At 41.4% G+C, this 24,589-nt stretch overlaps 1 protein-coding gene across 1 annotated transcript; it reads left to right on the plus strand.

Moving 5' to 3' along the window:
- Positions 1-638: 638 nt before the first annotated feature.
- Positions 639-23,709, plus strand: LOC144671999 (putative G-protein coupled receptor 139). The gene is made up of 3 exons (XM_078533934.1): positions 639-761; positions 2,140-2,270; positions 22,713-23,709. The coding sequence occupies exons 1-3, from the start codon at positions 639-641 to the stop codon at positions 23,707-23,709; spliced, it is 1,251 nt and encodes a 416-aa protein (XP_078390060.1).
- Positions 23,710-24,589: the final 880 nt, after the last annotated feature.

Below are 24,589 nucleotides of genomic sequence, written 5' to 3' on the forward strand. Positions count from 1 at the left end.
TTTTTTCCAGGATAAATAAGTATGATCACAAATTGTATTCTTAACAGTGACGCTCGCATCCCATGAAGCAATTAATAGTTAACACAGTGTCCTCATTGCTGGTATTTCCTTTGTGAGCTGGTGTTCATAAAACTGATGTCTGAAACTATTTTTTTTTAACTCCCTCTTACTTTTCCTACCTGTGACATTTCTTGTTCCTGAAAGAGGTCGTACAGTTATCTTCCGATTCGGAACTCCAGCCATTGTGGTAATAGACGTTCTTTGGTTCTGATGCCCTGAAACAAATGTAAATGTTATAGGACGCTTAGATGGATATATTAAAATAAGAAGGATGTTAATTCTCCTTACCATATCAATGGATAAACTGTTATTCTGTGGGAAGAGAATTTCCCGGTCTAATGATTACTAACCCACTTCAGGTGGGGCCCAGCAAAGTGCAGAGTAAATTCATTTGGGCCTGCCAATCCCAACATCGGCCAAGGTATCCTTCAGATGAAAGTTCTCACCAGCAGCAGAGTCTGGTGAATGTACTCCGGCAATGCAGCCAACAACTGTTGTTTTTTTTTCCCACTGAGGCCAACATGGACGAACATCACGGGGGAAGCACTAGATTTTGAGGTCTCATAGATAAGCCACAAATGGGGTCAATATGGATGGAATTCATGTATTACGACTGGTGCATCAGGGTTCGGAAGGTAATTGACTCATTGACAAATATCAACAGTGTTAATGTGCAGTCGGAGCTCTTTGTCACAAAACTCGTGAGTCAGAGTGTAGGGGAAAAACATTGCAATATAATGACGGGACAGCGTGTGTGGTACGTTACTGAAAAATCATTACTGGACCAGGACGATGTCGGTCATCGATAAACCGCTTGTAAAACGTAGGCGGACGATCATTTAATAAACTCTGGCCTAGCAGTGTTTTGATCATTGGTAAACCAATGGAGTGGTAGGCTATGTAAATTCCGTGATGGAGCTTTAAAGGTGCTTGGAGTGGGGATGTATAGATTGCGCAGACATATTAAGATACTGCATATTTCAGAATATTTCAATTAGAAACATGAATGGCTGAAACTTGAAAGTCTCCTCATTTGCTCTTTAAAATGTAATCTTGTCCGAACAAAACGACTCTGATGAATGAGGCTAGTGATATCATTAGAGCAGACTTTCCAGACTAAACAATTCACTCAATTCAGGAAGAAATACAATTCTCTCTCAGTGTGGAAGGTGTCAATGATTATATATTAATGATGAGGTGAGAGGAGGCCCAGCCAAGGTAAAATGGAACTACTGACTGACAGGATAATCTATGGAACAATAGATTAGGTTTTAAGAAGATACAGGCTAGGTGTACACCAGGAAGGTTGAATGGAAAGGGAACCAAAGCAATGGTTCTTTGGATGCTGGGAGAGAGAAGGCATGAAATAAAAGAGCAGTGGCGTATTTTAATGGTAAGTGATTTTTTTTAAAAGCGGGAACCAGACCAAAATTGAGAAATCAAGTTGGGAAGTGAAGAGGCAAATATAGCAGGCAAAGGATGTATGTGCATATAGAGGGGCAATTAACATAAGAAGGCAACACCCCCAAAAATACATGTATATTACTTCGACATGTAAATAGTAACAGGTAAGATGAAGTGGGGTGGATCATGTTAAAAATAGAGTGTGGTGCAGGGCAAGACTAGAATATTTAATTAATATTTTGCATTGGTGTTTACTAAGCGCAGAGATGCTGACAGAATATCAGCAGAAAGACAGATGGTAGTGGTTCCCGCGAAACTTGATAGGAAAGTTGGCTGTGCTCATTGTGACTAAGTCGCTTGGTCTGGCGGGCTGACATCCCAGGTTGCAAAGTAAGTGGAAGTGGAGATTCTGGAATGGTTTGCCAGAATTTTCCAATCTTCCCTATATGATTTTGGCCTTCATTCTGGGATCAGAGAACTGAAACACTGGTTAGATGGTTCAAATAGAGTCGGACTCTGTGAGTGTGCTGGGGATGGAAGGTTCATTTAGACACTTAGGCTCATAAGGGGATTAGAGTATTCTAAGGAAATCAGACGGGAAAATCTATTGTTTGCCAAAAAGCAGAATACAGGAAATCTGATATTAAAGTTAAAAATTCTGGATATTCTCAGCAGGTTAAGCATCCATCTGCAGAGAGAGAAACAGAGTTAATGTCTCAGGCCTGTGAACTTTCATCTGAACTGGGAAAAGTTAGAGATGAAATCAGTGCTCAGCAAGGTGTGGGTGGAACAAGGGCAAATGTAAGGTCAGTAGTTGGGTGAAAGGCAAGAGAGGTTGAGTGACAGAAATGTTAACCGTCCAGGGCACAAAGACATGGAGATGGGGCAAGAAAAGAATGAAATGAAAGGTGTGACCAGAGCAAATGTCATGAGTGAAAGCAAAAATAAGAGAAACACCGAAACAAGAAAATGAAAAGGGAAGAAAATGGGTGGAAATAAAATGGTCTGAATTTGTTGACCTCAATTTTGAATTATGAAGGCAGAAACTGGTTAATTACAAGATTAGGTGCTGTTCCTTTAGCTTACATTGAGCTTCACTGGAGCAGTAGGCCGAGGACAGAAGTGTCAGAGTAAGGGCAAGGTGGACAATTACAATGTCACGCCAGTAAAAGCCCAGCCGCATACATGTGGACCTAATGGAAGTGTTTCACAAAGAGGTTACCCAATCTGTATTTCTTGGCCTCAGTGTAGAGCAGACTGTATTGTGAGCAGCAAATATGGGAGATTAGATTGTACCAAGTACAAGTAAATCACTGCTTCATATGGAAGAAATGTTTGGTTTCCTTGTATGGTGAGGAGAGTTGAGGTAAAATGGAAGGTGTTACATCTACGTTTGCATGGAAAAGTAACGTGGGAAGGGGACTGGTTGTTGGGGTAAAGGAAGAGTGGACCAAGTACTCCCTGGGGGTAAATGTCCGTTAGTAATGCTGAAAAAAAGGGCCAGGGGAAGATATATTTGGTATCATCTCGCTGGAGGTGGGGGAAAGCATGGACGATTAAGAATTAAACATAGTGGCCAGTAAGATGAAAGGTGAAGACATGGGGAACCTTTCTGTTGTTCTGGGCGGGAACTAAAGTGGTGAAACCAGATCTGTGAGAAGTGTGGCGAACATGGTCAAAGGCCCTGTCAACCACAGTGGGGAGGGAGAGGAGGAGATCCTTGAGTGAGGAAAAAGGAACACAGCTCAGAAACAGTGTTGTGGAAGTTTGCATCGACAGAACAGATGTGACAGAGTAGAGGGAGCTGGGAAAATGACATTAAACACTTAGAGTGTAGAATGCGAGGAAGTGCAGCCGATGGGAAGTCAGTGGGCTTATATTGAATATTATTAGTTGATTGCCTATCACCATAAATAGAGACATAGAAGTCAAGGAAATGCACCGATATAGTCACCTATTTATAGTCAGTTATTTTGCATTTTAAAGATGATACATAGTTTAATTTACTTATTTTCCTGGAGCAGCCGTGATTCACATCAGAAGCCACTGTGGGCCAGATGTGGGCCGCAAGCTGTAATTTGGTCAGCTCTACCCTATAAAAATCCAAGTAAAACGTCGTGTAGCTGCAGGGCAAGTTATCGCGCTGACAGGCCCAGGCAGAACCATCAGCACTGGCTCCTTTGGAGCACGTTCAGGTGCAAAGCAACTTCCGGATTAGAGCGTAATTGGGTTCCCTGTAAGCTCCAGCGCTCTTATGGCCCAGAATAAAGGCAAACATCCGAGCATTCGTCGTTATTGGGACTGAAAAAGCCGAGCCAAAAATCAAAGGGGACAGCAAAAATAAATAGGCACTTGGGGAGATTTTAGTTAATGCAGAAGAACCAGCATGGATTGTCATAGGTAAATTGTTCTTCACTAATGTAACTGAATGTTGTGATGAAGCAAAGGAGAAGGTTGATGATGAGACTGCGTGAATGTTGCCTGTATGGATTTTAAGACAGCATTTGATAAAGCTTCACATAAAAGGCTGGCTAACAAAATTGAGCTCCTGGAATGGGAAGATAAGTGTCAGCTTGGATTTTTAAATTAATGCTTAAAACAGAAACTGCAAATTATTGTAAATGGTTGTTTTTCACATTAGAGGATTATAGATAAACTTGTTCATTGAAACATAATATATGATTCCAAAATTTGCCGATGATGCCAAACCTGAAGTTTGTGGCAAAGAGTGACGATTATACCAATAGTCTGCAACAGTAAATCGATATATTTACCGAATAGACAGGTTATTGGCCATTAAATTTAATGCAGTGAAATGTATGATTCATTTTGGCTGAAAGGGAAGGAAGAGGAAATGACATGTTTTTAGCAGCGTACATGGGCAGAGGGATTGAGAGTTTATGTATAGTGATTTGAATGGATTGAGAGAACAATTCACAAAATATATGGAATCTTGCACTTCACTAGTTCATGCATTGAGTACAAATGAGGGGAAATTTTACTTAATATTTATGATGCTCTTAATGGCCACAACCATTATGCCCAGTTCTGAATATCACTGGGAAGAATTTGATGGTCCTTGAGATGGTGCAGAGGAGATTAACTTAAATAGTTCCAGCGATGAGGCATGTTAGCTAGGTTAGGTTGGAGGAGCTGGCATTGTTCTGCTTCAAACAAAGGGGGTTGAGGGAAGATGCGATCGGGGCGTCGAAGATTATTGGAGGTGTAGGTACGATAAACAAAGGAAAAACATTGTTCATGTTAGCATATGGTACAAGGACTAAGGGATGCAGATTTAGAGTTTCGTGCAGGAGATGCCAGTGGGATGTGAAGTTGATTTGTTTTTTCCACAGCGAGTGCTAATGATGCAAAATAAAACGGCGCTTGAAGAGTCGACATAAATTTCAGACGGAAATTGCAATGATATTTGGGGTAACTAAACATGCAATGTTTCTGGGATTGAGCGGGAGAATGGAACCAAATTGATTTGTCTGCAGAAATCTGGCATGGCCTCGATGGGCGGAATGGCCTCGCTCATTTCCTACTGAATTTATGATAGCCGAAGGCGGATCAAATTCTACAAGCAAGTTATATATATGTGTTGACCTAGGGTATTCGGGTCCTCTTGATTCCTAATTTAAAGTTGCATATAACATAAATAACAAAACATTATAACATACCTCCCCATGCCTCCGTGTCTTAAGCCCTTCCCGGCTTCTCCATACAATTTTTTTCGGCACCCCGTCTCCGGTTCCACTCATATTGTATTTCTGGCTTCTGATTTTACCTTCCCGCCCCTATCTGCTACAATCCTAATTTTCCATTTGGACCTTTCAATTTCTTGCATGGCTCCCCGATATTTACTGTCTGCAGACTATCCTCCATTATCCTATAATTATTGTTATCTTGTTAATAACTGGCCAGCATTGGGAAATAACTTCCAGTCTGGTTTTCCTACTTGTCTCTTGTGGGGTTCCTAATTCTGACCCATATCTGTTTGCCCCCGGACCTTGATCTGCCTTTCCTGCATCCGTTTTTGTTTCCAATCAACATTTTCCAAATATCTTAATTGTAGTTGCTTCCATATCCATTCTGATTAAATGCCATATTTCTCATTTATTAAGCAAAATATACCAAATGTCTTCAAAGAACTCCAGCGCCACATGACGCCCATGTATGTTCCTACATAACTAGGCTGAAAAAGTCCATCTCATATCATTGTCATATAATGCAGTCACCGGCTGGGAAAATAAGATACTGGACTATCATCTACCAAGTCTTTCTCCTCATTGTTATTATTATTATTTTGATTACACATATCCATATTTATTTACTTATCACTTTTCCGTTTGTTTTGGTCTTTTGTCTCTACCCATCCCAGCCTTGTTCAACACCATGCTAATCATATTGAAAAACACTGTTAAATTGACAAATCATTTAACCATTGTAACACGGAATCTGTTCCTCCGCAACTCTCCTGCCTGTTGATTAGGAGGGAAATTGTGTAACGTTGCCGGGACAATTTTATGTCATCAAGTCAATGTCAACACTCATCATGAAACCTGCTGTTGTATATAATATTTCCCAAATAAACCACCGCCTCGCAACTCAGTCCTTCAAATCTTTCATGCCAACGAACTAACCCCAGCACCATAAAGACACTTATTTTCAAATCGAGAGCGCAACAGGACGTGAGTTTACCAGAAGGGTGACGTGCATGAATTACCTTCCTCTAGAGGTGTGAATTTCTGAGCCTATTTAGGCTTATTGGAAGATTCACTCTCTCAGATGTTCAGTCCACCACCAATTCAGTTCTCTGTACCTGGTATTAAGTTGCCACTGAAACAACATGACAGTGTAAATTCTGTAGGTTATGACTACATTGCATAACAGTAGTTGAACAGTTGAACACCATTAATAGCTGAAACAAAAACAAAATCTGTTGGAAAAACTCAGCAGGTCTGACAGAACCTCTGGAGAGAAACACAGAAGAAGAGTCACCTGGACTCGCAACGTTAACTCTGTCTTTCTCTCCAAAGGTGCTGTCAGCCCTGCTAAGTTTTTCCAGCAGTTTGTGTTTCTGTTTCAGATTTTCAGCATCCGCAGGATTTTGCCTTTACCATTAATAGTTGTCCCAGCTAAGCCGTTTCAATGCATCTAACGTTGCCATACTGAATAAAATTCATGACTGAAGCAGATTAACCTGATCAACAAAGGTGAAACAGGTTGCTTTTCAACAATTATACTATCAGCTACCTCACAGAATCAGAAGAGTTATAGAAGGACTTTTCAATAGTGTTATCTACTGTCAGCATTGATTCAACAAAGAGCTGTTCATTTGTCTTCTGTTATTTTTGCACCTGAAATCTTCAGGCCAGTGGCATAGTGGGAAATTTTGTGGTGCAAAGTATCTAAGCAAATGAGTTTAACATATCATTTCTAGACCTACTATTGAGTTCATTTCCTATGCTTTAATCAAGTAGGTCCCAAAACGTCAGTAAAACTATGTTTTTAAGGGAAACATACTGGTGCTAGCAGGTGTTTTATTTCGAATCATGTGGTATTTTGTATCATTAGTCTTTAGCACAGCTAGATATTTCATTATGCATCGTTTTAACTATTTAATTCAAGCCTATTACAATATCATTTGCTGACAAAATTACTGACTTCTGACTGCGAGATGGTATGTACAGGGGGAAAGACTTTTCTTGATTGATATTCCGAACCTATACCCGGGTGTATGGGGCAGAACTTCTTAATCTGAAGATGCTGCAAGGCTTGGATTTATTGTATACTGTGCAAAGGATGGTGAGAGGCTTTAGGAGGATATTTACAAGTTGGTGGAATGAGCAGACACGTGCAAGGTGGAATTGAATGTACAGAAGTGTGAAGTGATACATTTTGGTCAGAAGAAAGAGGAGATGTGACATACAATAGACGGTACAATTAGAAAGGTAATGCAAGAGTACAGGGACCTGGGTGTATATGCACATAAGTCATTTAAAGTGGCAAGGCAGGTTGAGTGAGCAGTTAATAAGTTATAATGAATACATGGTTTTATAAATAGGAGCACAGAGACCAAAATCAAATTACGGACCTTCATAAACTGTTGGCTCATTCAACGGGAAGTATGTGAATGTTTATGAAAAAGTGCAGAAATGATTTACGAGAATGGTTCCAAGGACTTTAGTTAAGTAGACAGGTTGGCAAAGCTGGGACTGCACTACTTGGAGAAGAAAAGTTTTAGTGGAAATTTGCTAGACGTGTTCGAAGTGATCAGCAATTTGGATAGTGTAAATGGGAAGAAAGTGATCCCATCAGCAAAAAGTCGAGAACATTAAGGTGATTAACAAAAGAACCATAGGCGACATGACAAAAAAAAACGTCTTTATGCAACAAATGTTTTAAATCTGGAATGCACTGCCTGAGCAGACACAAATTCAATTCACGTTTTTAAAAGCGAACTGGATAGTTGTCTAAATGGCCTATTTCTCTGCTGAGATCATACTATTACCGTGTGGAAAACCTTGCTTTAATGTCCTGCCATCCATCTACACAATGCCAGAAAAAAAAACTTATCATACCACATTAATAGTGAGGACAATGGGAGGCAGCAGTACTTAGAGGGATCAGGTCAATGATCTATCGCCAGAAATGGCATATTGTGTAACGTATTGTACCTTGTATAACGTGAATCCACATTTGCTTCACGTTATTTATATCTGGCCAGTTGGAATATCTTGCTTTATACTCCACACAATTTTGGAAGTGACGAGAGGATTTCCCCACCCCACCACATCCCCCACATCCCCGCCCCCTTGCTACAACACAGCCCCAAACCCTACTCCCAATCTTGAAACCTGATGGAAACAAGTAATTAATTTCGCACATTGAGTTGTGGATAATCAGACTTGCGTCAAAAACCCACAAGCACAAAATAAATATGCCATTTCTGGCGATAGATCATTGACCTGAAAATCTTAACAATGGTCCCTCCACAGGTGCTTTCAGGCTTGTTGAGGTTTTCCAGCATTTCCTCTGTTAACTCTTTTCTCTCTTCACAGAGAAGCTGACAGCACCACTCACAGTAGCAAATGGAATGCCGTAACAGCACACAAATTAAAGAATTAGTGATCATTCACTTTTTGAAAATGAGGAGAATTTTTTCACTTGATTGCATGTCACGCTTTAGTAAATAGAGCATAACCCTTGATATAACCGCTGTCAAAAGCCAATAAATGGTAAGTTGCTTCACTTGTCACTTGTCATCTTGCCACTTTTCAAGTAATTAATGCATGATTGAGAAACATGTTGATTTTAGGCCTCCCATGGGCTATACCCTCGATAACAGTGAGCAATCTGATTCTGCAGATCTTTTGAAATACGGGGCAGGACGTCCCACAATTAAAAGGCAACTGGAATACAGAATTTTCTTCCTTTTTCATCCTTCTCTGCTACCACTCTTACTCCTCATTAAAGGATTTGTCCTCACTCCATGAAGAAGCTTGATGGACACACTGCTGCCATTTTGACCCATCATTCGGCTTGAGCTTCAGAGTGTCTTTGGCACATGTTCTATCACATGGAACACTATACACATCACAGACTCACAGAATCACAGTGCAGAGGAGGCCAATCGGCACATCGAGTATGCACTGACACGTAAGAAACACCTGACATACCTACCTATTCCCATTTAATAGCAATTGGCCCATAACCTTGAATGTTATGACTTGCCAAGTGCTCATCCGCGTCCTTATAAAAGGATTTGAGGCATCCATTACTGTACATGACTGTTCCACATGGGGTTCGGTGTGAACATTTAAACATGCAGAGGAAGTTTTGCCCTGGCGGCAAGGATGAGTTTGAATTCTAAACTGGTTTTCGACACTGCTCCACAGCAATGGTGTGAGGCCAAGCAAGAGACAAGTCAGAACGAAATTTTCACACTTCAGGTAGCTGAAAATCTAGGAGCAATTACAACAAAAAAAAGTTTATGTTATTTCCCCCAAAGTAACAAATGTCTTCATCATTTTCGTTAAGGGAGCAGGATAATTCAAAGTAAATCGCTGGCTTCTCATTGTTTCATGGAGATTGAATACCTTTAGGCAAATCTCAGCGTCCATACTGGGACTACTGGAACCCTAGATACTCAAATTTAAGGTGTGATGCTTTTCCAGCTGAGCTTTTCGGCTTCCAGTGCATTCACAGTCTGAACAGCTATATCACACCCTCCTTTTCTTTTTGCGTTTCCTTTTTTGACAATTCACCCTCCGCAGCACATTTCCGTCACAGGCAAGGAGACAGCCTCCCTTTGGCTTCATTTCACAAATCTTCTCACTTGCACCGACTACTCGGTCCTTAACGGCATGTGATGTGACAACTGTTGTTACCCAGGTATCTGCACTGGGCATTCAACGCTTCCAAGGTTGCATTGATTTCGGAGAGATGTGAAGTCGCAGGAATTTGCTTTTGAAGCTGCAGATGGTCATAGATTACTATCGCGAGTTGGTGAACAATTTAAAACGGTGTTTGTTGTGGGAAGGTTTGATACCATCCCCTTGAACGTGAGAATTCTGGTTTGGAGTAATGTTCTACGGCTGTGCAAATCAAAAACAATAGGCATGTTAATGTATCCATAAAGCCATTTTTTTCCTGAAATATTTACACCATTTGTCCATCCCATCTTGCCTGCTATCGTGCAGCAATGTAAATCCGTGAATCTTCCCTTGCCAAAGCATAGTTGTAAAACGACTGGAATAGTAATCGAAAGGCCAAGGCTAATGCTCCAGACACGTGATCTGAAATAGCACCACGGCAGCCGTGGTAATTTAAAGTTAACCAATTAGCAAATCTGTAATACAAATGCTAGCCTCTTGAATAACAATCATCAAACTACCCGTTTGCCATCAAGAACAAATTGAATCACTGTTCTTCCGTGGGGGAAGCCTGTCATCCTCACTCCGTTTGGCCTAAATGTCATTCCAGGTTGCTGCAGGTTGAGTGTTAACTGCTCTCAGAAATAAAGTAGCAACTGACCCACTGTTATCAAACGGCTAGAGAAAGAAAAAAAAAACAAAAAAGAAACGCTTTGGGACACTGATACCAGGTGGATTGGAGCAGTTCGTGAAGGGGAATCATCACGGCCTTCTCAAGTGGAATCAGGGATGGGTAATATATGCGGGCCTTCTTTTTCCCATCCCATGACGAATTATGAAAAACAATCGCCCTGACCTAAAGTCACACCCTCCTCTCACTGATCAATCGTCAGACCTGTGTCCCGTTCTGAACATATGCGTTGTAGCTGCGGCCTAGAATAGTCTCCAGAAAAAAAACTACAAATCCCTGATGACCCGCAATGTCTACACCTCGAACTCCAGCTCAAACGTCTCGATATGCATATACTTACTGCATGTGTTGTTGTCCGGGATCAAAGCTTCTCAAAAAACTCCCATATCCTACAGTTGTAGTACATCATCTATATTTTCATCTCTAAATAACCTTTAATTATACATTTAATTAGTTACAGTATACAATTAATCAATATAGATAATAGTTTGCTTTAATGATTTTTTCATCGAATGGATATCATAAAATTAAGCGAGTTTTTAATTCATGTACATCATATAAATACAGGAACGCATTTGTAAACAAATCATTTTACTTTAACTTAACGATATATGGAATTGAATATTTACATGTAAGACAATTCCATTTGGGCTCTTCAGCAGTTATAACTTCCGTGGGCTAATATCTCTGGATCGCAGCGAGCGAACGGTGTTCAGTTCTGGTCACTGCATTATAGGACAAATGGGATCACACCAGAGAACATAGAAAGCACATTTAAGTGAATGTTTACCAGGTATGGAAAAGGTTAGCTATGAAGGAATAAAAAAAAAACTGCGGATGCTGGAAAGCCAAAACAAAAACAGAATTACCTGGAAAAACTCAGCAGGTCTGGCAGCATCGGCGGAGAAGAAAGAGTTGACGTTTCGAGTCCTAATGACCCTTCAACAGAACTCTGTGCTGAGTTTTTCCAGGTAATTCTGTTTTTGTTTTAGCTATGAAGGAAGGTTGAATAGGCTGGGGTTGTGTTGTTTGGAACGGAAAAGTTTGAGCCTAAATGAGATTTAAGTGTATACAATTATGAGGTTCCTATTTAGAGTGGGAGTGAACAAACTTATTTACCTTAGCAGAGAGGCAAATAGCCATGGGTTCCGAGTGCAAAAAAAATTGGTAGAAGAATTAGAGGAGATTTTCGGAAGAGTTTCAAAAAAAAATACTATTAGTTATTATATTAATTAATTATTATTATAAGACATGAGGTTGCTTTAGCAGATAATGTGAAGGTAAACCCTAAGGGTTTCTACAAGTACATTAAGAGTAAATGGATAGTAAGGGACACAATTGGTCCCCTTGAAGATCAGAGTGGTCGTCTATGTGTGGAGCCTCACACAGTGTATAAGGAAGGAAGGGAAACAAGCAGTAGTGTCATGGAACATATAGATTAAAGAGGAGGAGGTGGTTGCTGCCTTACAGCGAATAAAGGTAGATAAATCCCTCGGGCCTGACATGATATTTCCCTCGGACCTTGAGGGAGACTAGTGTAGAAATTGCAGGGGCCCTGGCAGAAATATTTAAAATGTCCTTAGCCACAGGTGAGGTGCCAGAGGATTGGAGGGTAGCTCATATTGTTCCGTTGTTTAAAAAAGGCTCCAAAAGTAAACCAGGTAATTACAGGCCAGTGAGCCTGACATCAGTAGTAGGTAAATTATTGGAAGGTGTTCTGAGAGATCGGATATATAATTATTTGGACAGGCAAGGGCCGATTAAGGATAGTCAGCATGGCTTTGTGCGTGGTAGGTCGTGTTTAAAGAACCTTGTAGAGTTTTTCGAGGAGGTTACCAAGAAAGTAGATGAAGACTGTGGATGTTGTCTACATGGACTTTAGTAAGGCCTTTGACAAGGTCCCACATGGGAGATTATTTCAGAAGGTTCAGACACTTGGTATCCATGGAGAGGTTGTAAACTGGATTCGAAATTGGCTGTGTGGGAGAAGACAGAGAGTGGCAATGGATGATTGTTTCTCAGACTGGAGGTCTGTGACTAGTGGTGTGCCTCAGGGATCTGTGCTGGGACCATTGTTGTTTGTTGTCTATATCAATGATTTGGATGATAATGTGGTGAATTGGATCAGCAAGTTTGATGATGTCACTAAGATTGGAGGCGTTGTGGACAGCGAGAAAGGCTTTCAAAGCTTGCAACGAGATCTGGACCAACTGCAAAAATGGGCCAGAAAATGGCAGATGGAATTTAATGCGGAAAAGTGTGAGCTGTTACATTTTGGAAGGTCAAACCAAAGTAGAACACACACAGTAAATGGTAAGGTACTGAGGAGTGCGGGGGAACAAAGGGATCTGGGAGTTCAGATACATAATTCCCTGAAAGTGGCGTCACAGGTAGACAAGGTTGTTAAGAAAGCTTTTGGCATACTGGCCTTCATAAATCAAATTATTGAGTATAGGAGTTGGGATGTTATGGTGAGGTTGTATAAGACATTGGTGAGGCCAACTTTGGAATATTGTGTGCAGTTCTGGTCGCCTAACTACAGGAATGATATCAGTAAGATTGAGAGAGTGTAGAGAAGATTTTCTAGGATGTTGGCAGGTCTTAAGGAGTTGAGTTACAGGGAAAGATTAAACAGGTTAGGACATTATTCCTTGGAGCATAGACGAATTAGGGGAGATTTGATAGAAGTTTACAAAGTTATGAGGGGTTTAGACAAAATAGATGTGAGTGGGCTCTTTCCACTTAGATTAGGAGAGATAAACACAAGAGGACATGGCTTTAGGGTGAAAGGGAAAAGGTTTAGGGGGAACATTAGGGGGAACTTCTTCACTCAGAGAGTGGGGAGAGTGTGGAACGAGCTACCATCTGACGTAGTAAATGCGGGCTCACTCTTACATTTTAAGAATAATTGGATAGATACATGGATGGGAGTGATCTGGAGGATTATGGACTAGGTGCAGGCCAATGGGACTAGCGGAATAATATTTCGGCACAGACTAGAAGGGCCGAATGGCCTGTTTTCTGTGCTGTGGTGTTCTATGGTTCTAGTTTGAAGAGCTGCACAAATTCGAGGTGCTGCTCTAATCTACGTACAGTATAATTGGTGGGGATCTATTATTTTGGCTTGCTTGTGGCGTTGTGCTATTCAGGGGGATACTATGGACAGAAGGTCTGTGCCAGGTGGAAGGGGCTTTGTATGTTGGCTGGACGTTATTAGTTGTAGGGTAAGTTTCAGTGAGGACAAATATATATGTTAGAGTGATTGTATCAGTTAGAGGGATTGTATAGGCTGAACCATGTATCTTACTTTAGCTTTTCTTTTACTTTAAAGTATGATAGAAGGTTGTAGTGTCATATTATATTCGGATTCTGTATTAGTATATGGCGTTGACTTAAATTCATATGGCACATTGATTTAATCCTGCAATGCGTATGCACAAATAACTCGCTTTATCTTATAAGTGAACCTTCACTGTTAATGGAGGCAGGCTGATCCCATAGTGCTGTAGAGAGGGACACGCTAACCTTTAGAATTTTTTTCTGCTGAATTGCTACGGCAGCATTGATGACATCAATACATCATTATGCGATCTAGAGATGGCGTATGAGTGGGCAAGTTCATTGCTCAGAGAATATAGCACCCCTTTTTAATTTGTTAATTATTATAACGAGAGCTATCTATTATTTGGTGCTTTTTAATGCTTTCTCAGCTAATCTCAGAAATAAACGTACTCTGTTGCAACATGGACTGATTGATCATAATGATGACAATTGATGTCATAATTTATGTGTTGAAGTTGAAAACAATGAAGAATGTTGCAACCTCAGTGTCTCAGTGGAGTTCCCGTAGGGTATAAGTTAAAAGCTCAGAGAATGTATCACTTCAGCACTTAATTTGGAGTGATTCACTGCAACGGGACTGAACAGATCAATTCGCACAGGAAATGTCTGAAGCATTTAATGATTTCAGGAAAATATATTACACGGCTCTTGCTGTTATTGGTGTTCCTGGTAAGCGACTATGTCCTTCGAAGTTGTTTAAGAATTTATGTGAGTTGATCTCTGGTTTGATATATGACAAATTAATGTTACATACAGAAAGAGCAGTGAGAATTTTACAGACACTGGACTGAAATCATTTTTAGCTGGCAAATACCCAAAATTATGTATGCTGTTTTATCACAGTACCTCAATTGATAATAAAATTACTTTCTAACACACAGTCTCGATGAATTGTCATCGCATTTCCTTTAATGGAAATGTGATAATGTTGAACAAATGTGCAAGCAAATTATAGTTAAGGTATTACTGGGATTATGTGTTACTGTATAATTATGATCAGTGTTGGTCACTAACTGGAATGGAACAGCGGACACCAGTGGCCATGTACTATTGGGAGCATATGTCCCTATAGAATTTACTTTGTGTGCTCACTAACCGAAATGCAACATCTGCCCCTCTGACCAAGGGGCGAACATTACCTGTAGAATGCGACTGAGTGTAGGCCACTAACTGAGGCCGAATACCCGATACAGTTGACCATTAATTACTGGGAGCTCCTGCCACTGTAATTTTTTTTTCTCATTTATGTAACGTGAGCATCGCTGAAATCGCCAGTATTTCTTGGTTATTCCTTATTATAATTAAGAAGTTGGTGGTGAGCTACAATATTGAAACGCTCCAATCCATGTAATATACGTGCACAAATAATGTTGTTAGGGACGTAGTTACAGTTTTCTGGCCCAGAAATAGTGAAACAAATGGTGGTATTAATTAGTTCAAATTTAAGATGTTCCTTGGTCGGGAGGGGAACATACAGGGGCTATGTAACAACGTATCCATTCCTATATAAAGGCTACCATTGTACAGGTAGTGAGTTTGGAAGGTGCCTTCAAAGGTGACTTAGTAAATCACTGACATGCTTCTCCCAGATGGTTCATACTGCCGACAACGTGAGCTGGCTGTGAAGCGAATTAATTTTGAGTGTGGTGGAAGGGGTATCAAACAAACAGGCTGTTTAATTAACGTAAGATACTGCGGATGCTGGAAACCTGAAACAAAAACGAAAAATGCAGGAAAAGCTCAGCAGGTCAGAGATCTGAAGAAGAGTCTTACGGACTCGAAACGTTAACTTTGTCTTTCTCTCCACAGATGCTGTCAGATACGCTGAGATTTTCCAGCATTTTTTGTGTATTGAAGCAGCCTGTCTCCCTTAGTTTGTGCTGATCTGCAAGTGTTCAAGTTGCACTTATCCAGTCTATTGGGGAACAAAAAGCACAATCCTAACTTGCATTTTGTAGATGGAAGACAAATTTCTGGAGCACTTATGTTGTTCATTTTTAAATTTTTCTATTCGCAAGGAGGAGGCATTCATGATTATCCCTTCCATTTCTCTCTGAAGCTTTTTAGTTAACGTGGGGCATATCGCTTATTAGGACCTATTGTTTCAACTTTACTTAGATATTAGGTCTCAATAAGAGAATGAGAACCCATCTTATACGTTTAGAAATGTCTTCCGAAAACACATTATCTTCATTATTACACGGAATGTTCGCATTGCTGGAAAAGACCCACGTTATTGCCCTCCCCTAATTGCCCTTGCAAAAGTGGCAGTCAGCAGGCTACTTCAACTGCTGCCGTCCACTTTGTGCCAGGACACCTACATTGCTGTTATAAACGCAGCTCAAGGGTTTTTAATCCAGCAACAGTGGGTGAAGGGCAATATAATTAACAGTCACAATGTTTTTTGTCTTGGGGAAGAATTTGAAGTGGTGATGTTCTTATGCATCTGCTACCTCTGTCCTTCTAGGTGGTAGCGGTCGCCAATTTGCAATAGGCTGTTGAAGAAGGCTACATGAATTTTTGAAGTGCATATTTTATACAGTGCACTAATGAGTGTTGGTGGTGGAGAGAGGGAATATTTAACTTAATGAATTGAGTGCTGGGCAAACAGTCAGCTTTGTCCTGGATTCTGTTGAACTTCTTGCGATTTACAGCCAGACTAATCCAGACAAGTGTAAAGTAACCATTGCACTCTTGACTTGTGCCTTGTAGATGTTGAAGAGAACTTGGGGAATCAGGAAGTTTGCTACTCGCCTCAAAATTTCCAGTCTCAGAACTATTCTTGTAGCCACAATATGTATATGGCTGATCCAGATCAATTTACGTTCAATGGTAACCCCAGAATATTGGTAGTGGGGCATTCAAGGGTAATAATGTCATTTAAAGTCATGGGGAAATGGTTAGAATTCCTCTTCTGAAGATGGGTATTGCCTGGCACTTTTGTTGTGCTAATGTTGCTTGCAAATTATCAGCCTAAACCCAAACGTTGTCCAGAGCTTGCTTCATGCAGATTTGGACTGCTTCAATGTCTGAGGAGTTGCACATGGTGCTGAACATTGTGCAAACATCAGCGAGAATCCCCACTTCTGATCTTATGATGGGGGCAGGTCATTGATGAAGTAGCTGAAAACGATTGGGCCTAGTACGCTACCTGGAGGAACTCCTGCAGTGGTGTCATGAGGCTGAGATGATTGGCCTCCAAAACACACAATAATTTTCCATGTTGTTGGGTAGTTCTCCGGCCAATGAAAAATATTGCCTGATTCCCCTTTATTTTAGCTTTTTCTGGGCTCATTGAATCAAACTCAGTCAAATGCCGCCTTGATGTGATGGACATTCGCTCTCACTTCACATCTAGGATTCAGCGCTTTGGCCAAAGATGTACAAAAAGGAGCCAATGGGCCTGGGAGAGCCAAAACTGAAAATGGCTGAGCAGGGTATTTCTGTTCAAGTGCCATTTGATATTATTGTTGATGACACCTTCCAGCACTTCGCTCACCACTACGAGCAGACCGACAGGCAGGTAACTGGCCACTTTGGATTTTCCTCAGTTAATTAAAAAGCTTGCAGTATTATGAAGGATCTGGTGACTGTGATTAATTCATACTCACATTATGGAGAATTGCAGAGGATTTGTGGTACATAATTACATGGGTATTGTGGCTATTCAGTCCAGCTGTTTTATTTGTCTCTCTTTATGCTCTATTGGAGCCTCTCCCATCTCGACCCATCCATCCCTTTCAGCATAACCTTTCACCGTCTCTCTTTCATGCACTTAAATGGCGTTGACCTCGTCTATTCCATTTGGTAACAATATATTCATTTGCACAACATTCTCAGCAAAGAAGCCTCCCTTTAATTACTTCTCAGATTTATCAGTGAATATTTTATGTTGATGAACTCAATATTTAAATGTGCTCACAATTGGAAAATGTGTTTTGTGTTTCATTGTCCAATCCCCTTTGCAACTTGAATGGAATCTGTCGCGCCACCCCTCAGCCACCTCCGGCATGGTGAACAAAAAATTGTAACCTGTTCTACGTTTTCTGCTGCTTCTAACCCTTCAGTTCTGATACTACCCTGAGAAGAAGAAAAAAATAATGTCAACTTCTCCAGCGCCCCGATATCTATTTTCAAAGATGAAGATGAGAATTATGCAAGTATTTAAGTGTGGTATAAACAAAGTTCTGGGTATATTGTATGTTTCCTCACTGTTTTTATTTCACCTTGCCATGGGTCCAGTGTTTTGATTGAATTCCCAAAGCATTCTTAACCTCCTAATTTATATAGTTTGTGATTCTTTTTAACCACGGGAACTCTTTGACCTTTGCAGATTTGTTTGATTGTTTCCGAGCCCCCACCACGTCCTCCCCATCGGGCGATCATTCCTTGCACTCTGGTTATCAAGGTCCTCGGCCATGTCCGTTCCAGTTCCCAAGGACACGTTTTTAACCCCTGTCCTCCCTGCCAGAACCACGTCAGGATTTCCTTTGTTCTCGCCTCCCAGTTCAGCCGTTTCGACAGTCAACATATCTTCATCCAACATGTTACCATGTGCAGCAAAAATCTTCAACGAACACATCTCTCCCTTGCCACTTGTCCCCCCAGTAACTTGCTATGAACTGGTTCACCCTCTCATCACCCAGCTCTGGTCCCGTTCCCCTCAGCACCTTCCTGTCCAAGCACAGTAGATGTAACCCCTGTCCAAATCATTCCTTTGCACTGTCGAGAGCCACAAACACTCCATTCAGGTGAAACAGCAATTTTCCTGTACTTCTTCGAATTTCGTTCGTTTATTGTCAGACCACATTGCACTCGCTGTACTTTGGCAATGAGGAAATGCAAACTAAGTGATCTTTTTACTGAACAGTTCATTTACCTGTACTCACGGTTCTGAACGATTGTTGCTTCTCATTTTAATTCAATATCCCCTCGCACTCTGCCCTTTCAATTCTCGGCCCCTTAAACTATGCCACATTTAAGCTCACTGAGGAACATCAACGCTTTGTTTTTCTACTATTTGCTGGACGCATCGCTGATCATAAGTTTCTGATTACGACCAGGGCTATAAACTTATTAGATGGCATGTGCTGGTAATTTTGGATGGTGCACCAGAGTCTCTGGGAGAGGAGCGGGAGTGGGCTGATGTTTGGAGCGGGAAGCCCCTAATGGTGCACAAGTTATAGATTGGAGCTGACCATTGGGATTAACAAACTTTCTCTTTCACGTTCCCGTATGGACTGGACCATTCGCCTCATGGCCAGATTTTTCATGGCACCCCAATACCACCCTCCCATTCTGTGACTCTGCTGTAAGCATTTACACCTGGTCAGAACCCATCGTCTGCTTCTGCAGTTCCCTTCTTAGAGTGGCACCATCATGCCGTTAGTGATTGAGTCACTCCTGCCCTCCACCAGAAAACAGGCCTCCTGTTATCCTATTTTCTTCCCTTATTCTTTTTCCTGACTCTGTCGCTGTCCATCTCTAATTACTCTAGTTATGAGATGTTATCTCTGTTTATCTTTCCACAGGTGCTATCTGATCAGTTGAGTTATTTCTTAATTGTCTGTTTTGATCAGATTACCTCAGTATTGGATATTTGCTGCAAACATTAATTCGGAATATTTACAGGGTGTAGACAGTCTTGTGATGGATTGTTAACAGTAAACCTGGATGTATGGTTTTCTCCACGGTCTGTGGAATTTCAAATCCACAAGTTGTAGGTGTGTTGCATGGACAAGATGGGCCGAATGGCCTCTTCTGTGCTGTAACGTTTCCATGGTTCTACGGGAGCAGTCTCGAGTAGGCTGTACAATCATATGTGTCTGAAACACGCCTACACCCATCCACATCCCAAAGATCCCTACCCAGGGATGGACTCAAAGCAAGGGGATTTTCATTAGTACAAGGCCTATGTTCTCTACCCGGGAGAGAACAGGGTACAGAGGAACAATTATCACTGTGAGTTATCCGAGTTCGGGGAGTCCTTTTTTCCTGGGACGTGCTTTGAATTCGGGGAGATCTATTGCCCCTCGAGTGGTCAAAGTTCGGGCTGCCCAGTTTTAAGTGCAGTGATGCACATTCCGCAGGGTGCGGGGCAGATGAGTGTGGATAGGGTGGTGGGGGAGTGGGGGAGCGGTAGAGGGTTCGGGGGAAGGGAGGTGCTGCGGGGTAGTTCTCCTCCAGCGAGTGAACCAGTTCTGCGGCGATGTTTCATTTCATGCAGGGCGGAGAGAATAAAACGAGGTCCCCAATCCAGGGAATAGGTCTCATCCCCTACTTTCAAAAGCGGATGCTGCCTACCTCCAAAATTAATACGGGGCTGAAGGGTTTATGGAGCTCAAAAGAACTGGCAATATGGCATGGGTAGTGACAATACTGGGTGGGATGCCAGACGTTAATTTCCCAACTGTAGACAGAGATATAGAGATAAGACCAGCGGCATCTTCGCAGAGTGTCGAGCCTCATACTGGACTTTGTCGGGTTCTTACTTATAAAGCATTTGCATACAATGACAGCACGCGAGTGGGATTTTACTATCGCAGCCGAAATCAGTGGAGTTTAGAATGGCTCCCTGCATTTTACGGCCCCGTCCCTGAGGTCTCTGCCCGAACGGGGCCATTAAATTCTGACAAAACTCTTCTTAATTACCGTCCTTCCTTTCAGATAAATTCAGATTTACATGAAGAAGAAATGGCTGCGGAGATAATAGAGGCATTTTTTATAACTTCCAAAATCTTTTAAAATTGGGACGTTTATCTGCATCTGTACAGAGCCTTGGCGAAATCACATTTGGAACGCTGTGCACAGATTTGTACTACCCATTTGAAAAGAAAACTTATAAATGTGTTAGAAGCAATTTAGAGAAGGTTCACTCGACTCATTCTTGGTATTAAGGGCTTATATTATGATGAAGGCTTTTATCATGTTGGGACTGTAACTATTCAATTTCCGAAGAATGAGAGGTGAACTTATTGAAATATAAAAGATCCAGGCATAATTTTTCAGAGTGAATACCAAGAGCATGTTTATTTTTGTGGCGGGAAAGTTGGGAGGTGGGTGTGGGGGTGGTGGTAAAAGAACTTTTCACTCTCCATTCTAAGATTAAAATGAAGAAACATCTTTCCGCTCACGGGGGCGTTATCCTCTGGAATTCACTTCCCCAGAAAGTAGTGGTGGCTATGTTAACATCCATTCAAGGCTGAGTTTGATAGATCTTTTTATGGATAAGATAGCGAAGACTCATTGAAGACAGACGTGGAGGTCCAGTTAAGATCTCATTCAGACCTGCCATGATGTTGCTGAATGGCGGACAAGGCTTGAAGGACCGAATGGCCTCTCCTGCTCCTAAATCTTATATTCCTCCGTAGAATTTTGTGGCATCTGGTTCACTATTGTTTAAGTCTGGAGCACAAAAGTCGGATTTGTGCAGTTGTATTTAACGTTAGCAGTTTCCCTTTTTTGAACTCTATGGCGCTGAGGAGCAAGCAGGAGAACGGCAGATTACATGGAGGCCCGAGAAATGTATTGGTGAGTCAAAGGTCAGGCGGAATGTGCTGTGGAATCGGGGGCGTGGAGAACTGGGAGAGGTATCCAGGGGATTCAGATGTTGAGGTCGGAGGCATGAAGGGGAGAAATGGGGAGGGGGTAGAGTTCACAGTGTGGGTAGGAGGGGTGATGGGAACAGTCAGTCAAAGTAAGAAAATGAGGGGCATTAAATGCGGTATCAGTACGGTTGAATTGTGTGTCCATCTCAGAGTGCTTGGTAGCACACACTGCACAGGGCTATGATTTCACCTACATTCCAGCCATGCCTGCTGATAGTAATCTTGGAAACGTTCCTTCGCAATGCATAGAAGGGAATGCAAACTAATCCTTCAAGCTCATCCATATTTCACAGATTAACAGTGCACAATAAAATGAACGATCTTTAAGACCGAACAAAAAGCACAAAACTTTCTTCCACAAACTTCCCTGCAACCACGCCGCATATTTAGTTAATTTCATTATCTGACTAAACTGGTGTCAGCAGCATCTTTAATACACATATGATAAAGTAAAACCAAAGTAACGTGAAATGTTTACACGTAAAATGTAATTTTTAAAGAATATCCATCACACCATTACTCTCTCAAACATTTTCTTAATGGAATTGCAGTCGCACCGGAATATTGATGCCGCGATGCAGAACCATCGTGTTTGAACAGAGTGTTCTTTCTTTAACCCACCCGCTGCTGCAGCATTTGCAAGAGAAAACGGGTTTCATCAATGAAAAAAATTCCCGCTGCTTAATCACATTTGCTCCCTTGTACGCCGCTGACGCTTAAAATTCCAATCGCAAATCGTGTTGAATATGGCAAGAAGAAAGATAGTGCACATTTTCGGTTACGCCACTAGGAATAGAAATCTCTTGACATAACCTTACCAGTGTATGGGTCAGGACCTAGAACATTCGAATCCCAGACAGCCCCCTGAGCAGATTGTGGGGATCGAATCGGTTTTAACTGCAGGGGTTGCAAACCGGGAGTCCTGGGTTTTTCAATTCATTTTCCATTTTCTGACATCCCATTATGGGTGCGGCTTGATTATTGTTCCCAGGCATCATTGTGCCATCGGTGGCACCTAAATGGGAACATTTGCGCACCAAAGTGCTATCTGAAGCTGGAAGTGCCACTAAAATATTAAGAAGCTGCTCTGTCCCTTTCCCCATCTCTTTAACTTGGAAGGGGGTATATTGGAAGCGGATTGAGGTTATGGTTGAAAGTTCTTAACAATTGAAGCGACCGCAAACCAGAATTGTTTGGCGCTAAACTTCAGTTCTTACTGCCTGTGCTCAGGCACGGAGATATTTTGATCAGTAACTTCCAGCATATTGACGGTCTCTTTCTTACAGTTAATGCAGTGGCGATTGTGATCCTATCGCGGGGAAAGTGTGGCCTTTCCACCTGCACAACTCGCTACCTGGTGGCCATGGCATCAGCAGATCTACTGGTCATTATCACGGAGATTATACTGAGGCGTTTCCGTTATTACTATTACCGGACGAGCGGTTATTATTTACTCATGCATGTCCTGGACATCACCCCTGTATGTAGCGTCATCTATGTCCTACACCGTGCAGCCATAGATTGTTCGGTATGGTTTACTGTCAATTTCTCCTTTGATCGGTTTGTCGCTATTTGTTGCCAAAAGTTGAAAATTAAATATTGCAACAAACAAACTTCAGCTATGGTTCTAGCAACAACCTCAATTCTGCTCTTTTTAAAAAATGTTCCCTTTTACTTTAGATTTGAACCTAAAATGATAATCAACAATGTACCGTGGTACTGTTCTAATAAGCCAAGATATTTTACTGACTTTGGGTGGATTGGATTTAAGATGATTGACAAGGTTTTAACCCCACTGATCCCTTTCACTTTAATTTTGTTGCTCAATGCCCTTACAGTTCGACATATTTTGAAGGCCAATCGAGTCCGCAAAGGACTGAGAAGTCAGAGTAAGGGCGAGAAACAGAGAGATCCAGAGATGGAGAGTAGAAGGAAATCTGTGATTTTACTGTTCACCATATCTGGTAGCTTCATACTTCTGTGGTTTGTGAATGTTTTGTATTTCTTTAATATCGCACATCACTTCAATTATGATTCCTTTTATATTTTTGAACAATTTGGATTCATGCTACGGAACTTAAATTGCTGCACAAATACAATTATTTATGTGGTGACTCAGTCCAAGTTCAGAGGTGAATTCAAGAGCGCGGTGAAATACCCAGTTGCATCAATAATCCAGTGCATTAATAATCAAAAAGCTGAAAGAAGCTCAAAATCCAGTCGATAAGGGCTAAGATGTGAAAGGCGGTTGACCACAATGAAATGGGCTGTAAGTGCAAGGAGATGACAACGACTTAGTAGGAAAGAGGCAAGAGGGGACCACTCAACGATCGTGAGGAAAGGACCTGGTTAAGCTAAGAATGCGAAAGGCCTATGAGCGAATGCCATGCAGTTGGAGGACCGCAGTAATACTGTCAGGATGAGTCAGATGCACCAAAAAAGATTGATAGATAGGCAAGATGTGACATTTGAAGCCCATTACAAAATGATGGAGGGCGTGAGTCACTGTTTCCCCTTTAGGACATTAAGTTAATCACGAGACATAGTCTGCTCTCTACCACTATTGTATCGATTTTCAGCCACTAACACCTTTTCAGAAAGAAAAGAAAAACACAACAAAGTCAGATAACACAAAATATTTACAACATTTGAATAGTTGTGTTTGTGCAGGAACAACTTTAATTCCTTTCTTTCTTGAGACACATGTGGAGCTCAGAATCGAAGCAGTCGAAGTGGAGAAGACCTACAAACATAACAAGGAGAAGTAGGAATAGACCATTCCGCCCCGCAAGCCTCCTTCGTTATTCTTCAGTTGAAATGGCCAAGCAAGCCATTCAGTTGAAGGGCAATTAGGGATGAGCGAAAAATGTTGGCCTTGCCATTGAAACCACATCCCATGAAAGAATAAAAAAAAACATATCTCACTGTGGTCTCTATTTTGCAGTGTACCGTCTATACCTTTTCTGACTCCCCTTTGTGTCAAACTGAAACATGGATATATTCAATGACCCTGCCTCCACCGTAATCTGGAGTAGAGAATTCCAAAGGCTAACGACCCTCCAAAAAAAGTCCCCCTTAACCCTGTCTTCAAGAGGAGATGCTTTACT

The sequence above is a fragment of the Cetorhinus maximus genome, chromosome 35 (assembly GCF_964194155.1).
Source record: "Cetorhinus maximus chromosome 35, sCetMax3.hap1.1, whole genome shotgun sequence".
Taxonomy (NCBI): Eukaryota; Metazoa; Chordata; class Chondrichthyes; order Lamniformes; family Cetorhinidae; genus Cetorhinus; species Cetorhinus maximus.